Raw genomic sequence first — 935 nt, forward strand, 5'->3', positions numbered from 1 at the left:
AATTTCTATGAAATTTATCTTAAACAAAACATGTCATCAACACATGAAAAATTTCTCAAGCACAAAACCACAAACACGACCAAAGCTGTGCGAGTCATGCCACAACCTGCGCAAAATCTGCAGTTACCAGCATATAGCATAATCTCTAGTTTTACACATGAGGATTCGAGACTACCATCATAAGTGCAGCATGACAAAATACCGCGCTCGGAAACAGTCAGTCAGGTTGGTACATAGCAATCTGCCTTTGATAAACAACTATGCAAAAGTCTCCTTTTTGTCCCGTCGTTCTGCTGTACTGGCCTGCAGGGCCAACAAGAACACGCTGAGCAGAGGCTTCCTTCATGCTGCCTTCCTCGGCACCGCTTTCGCCCCCCTTCCGGTTCCTGATCTTGTACTTGAGCTCAAACTCGGTCATCTCTTTCTTCTTCGTCTCCAGAGCCTCCTTCATGCGAGCCACCACCTCTTCAAGGCCCTCCTTGTTCCGGTGCACCGCGGGCAGCACTTCCTTGATGGTCCTTTCAACCAAGACTCCACCAATCATTCTGTAGCACCGCCTCATGGGGTCCAGGGGCTCTATGGCGCCAAGCACAAGAGAGTGCTCACTGACTTCCATTTCCAGCTCCGTGATCTTGGTGTAGAGCTGGTTCATTTCAGTGCCCATGTTTGCATAAGTGTTTGCAACCACTTGCTCGTTTGTGGGTTCGCCCCCTGCCCTGCTTACCATTTTCCCTGTGATGCACTAACAACAAACAAAAAAACCTGCGGGAGAAAATGAACATTCCTTTTAGAATCAAAACTAGGTAAAAAGTACTCCCTCCGTCCCAAAATTCTTGTTTTAGATTTGCCTAAATACGAATGTATTAAATCATGTTTTAGTATTAGATACACCGCAGAGAGTGATCCATCCAATATATGTTGTTAACTGTAACATG

General features: G+C 45.9%; 1 protein-coding gene across 1 annotated transcript; it reads right to left on the reverse strand.

The window, feature by feature from the left end:
- Nucleotides 1-217: 217 nt before the first annotated feature.
- LOC123152856 (probable prefoldin subunit 2) lies at nucleotides 218-727 on the reverse strand. The gene has a single exon (XM_044572262.1). The coding sequence runs from the start codon at nucleotides 725-727 to the stop codon at nucleotides 218-220; it is 510 nt and encodes a 169-aa protein (XP_044428197.1).
- Nucleotides 728-935: the final 208 nt, after the last annotated feature.

Source organism: Triticum aestivum, chromosome 7A (genome assembly GCF_018294505.1).
Source record: "Triticum aestivum cultivar Chinese Spring chromosome 7A, IWGSC CS RefSeq v2.1, whole genome shotgun sequence".
Classification (NCBI taxonomy): domain Eukaryota; kingdom Viridiplantae; phylum Streptophyta; class Magnoliopsida; order Poales; family Poaceae; genus Triticum; species Triticum aestivum.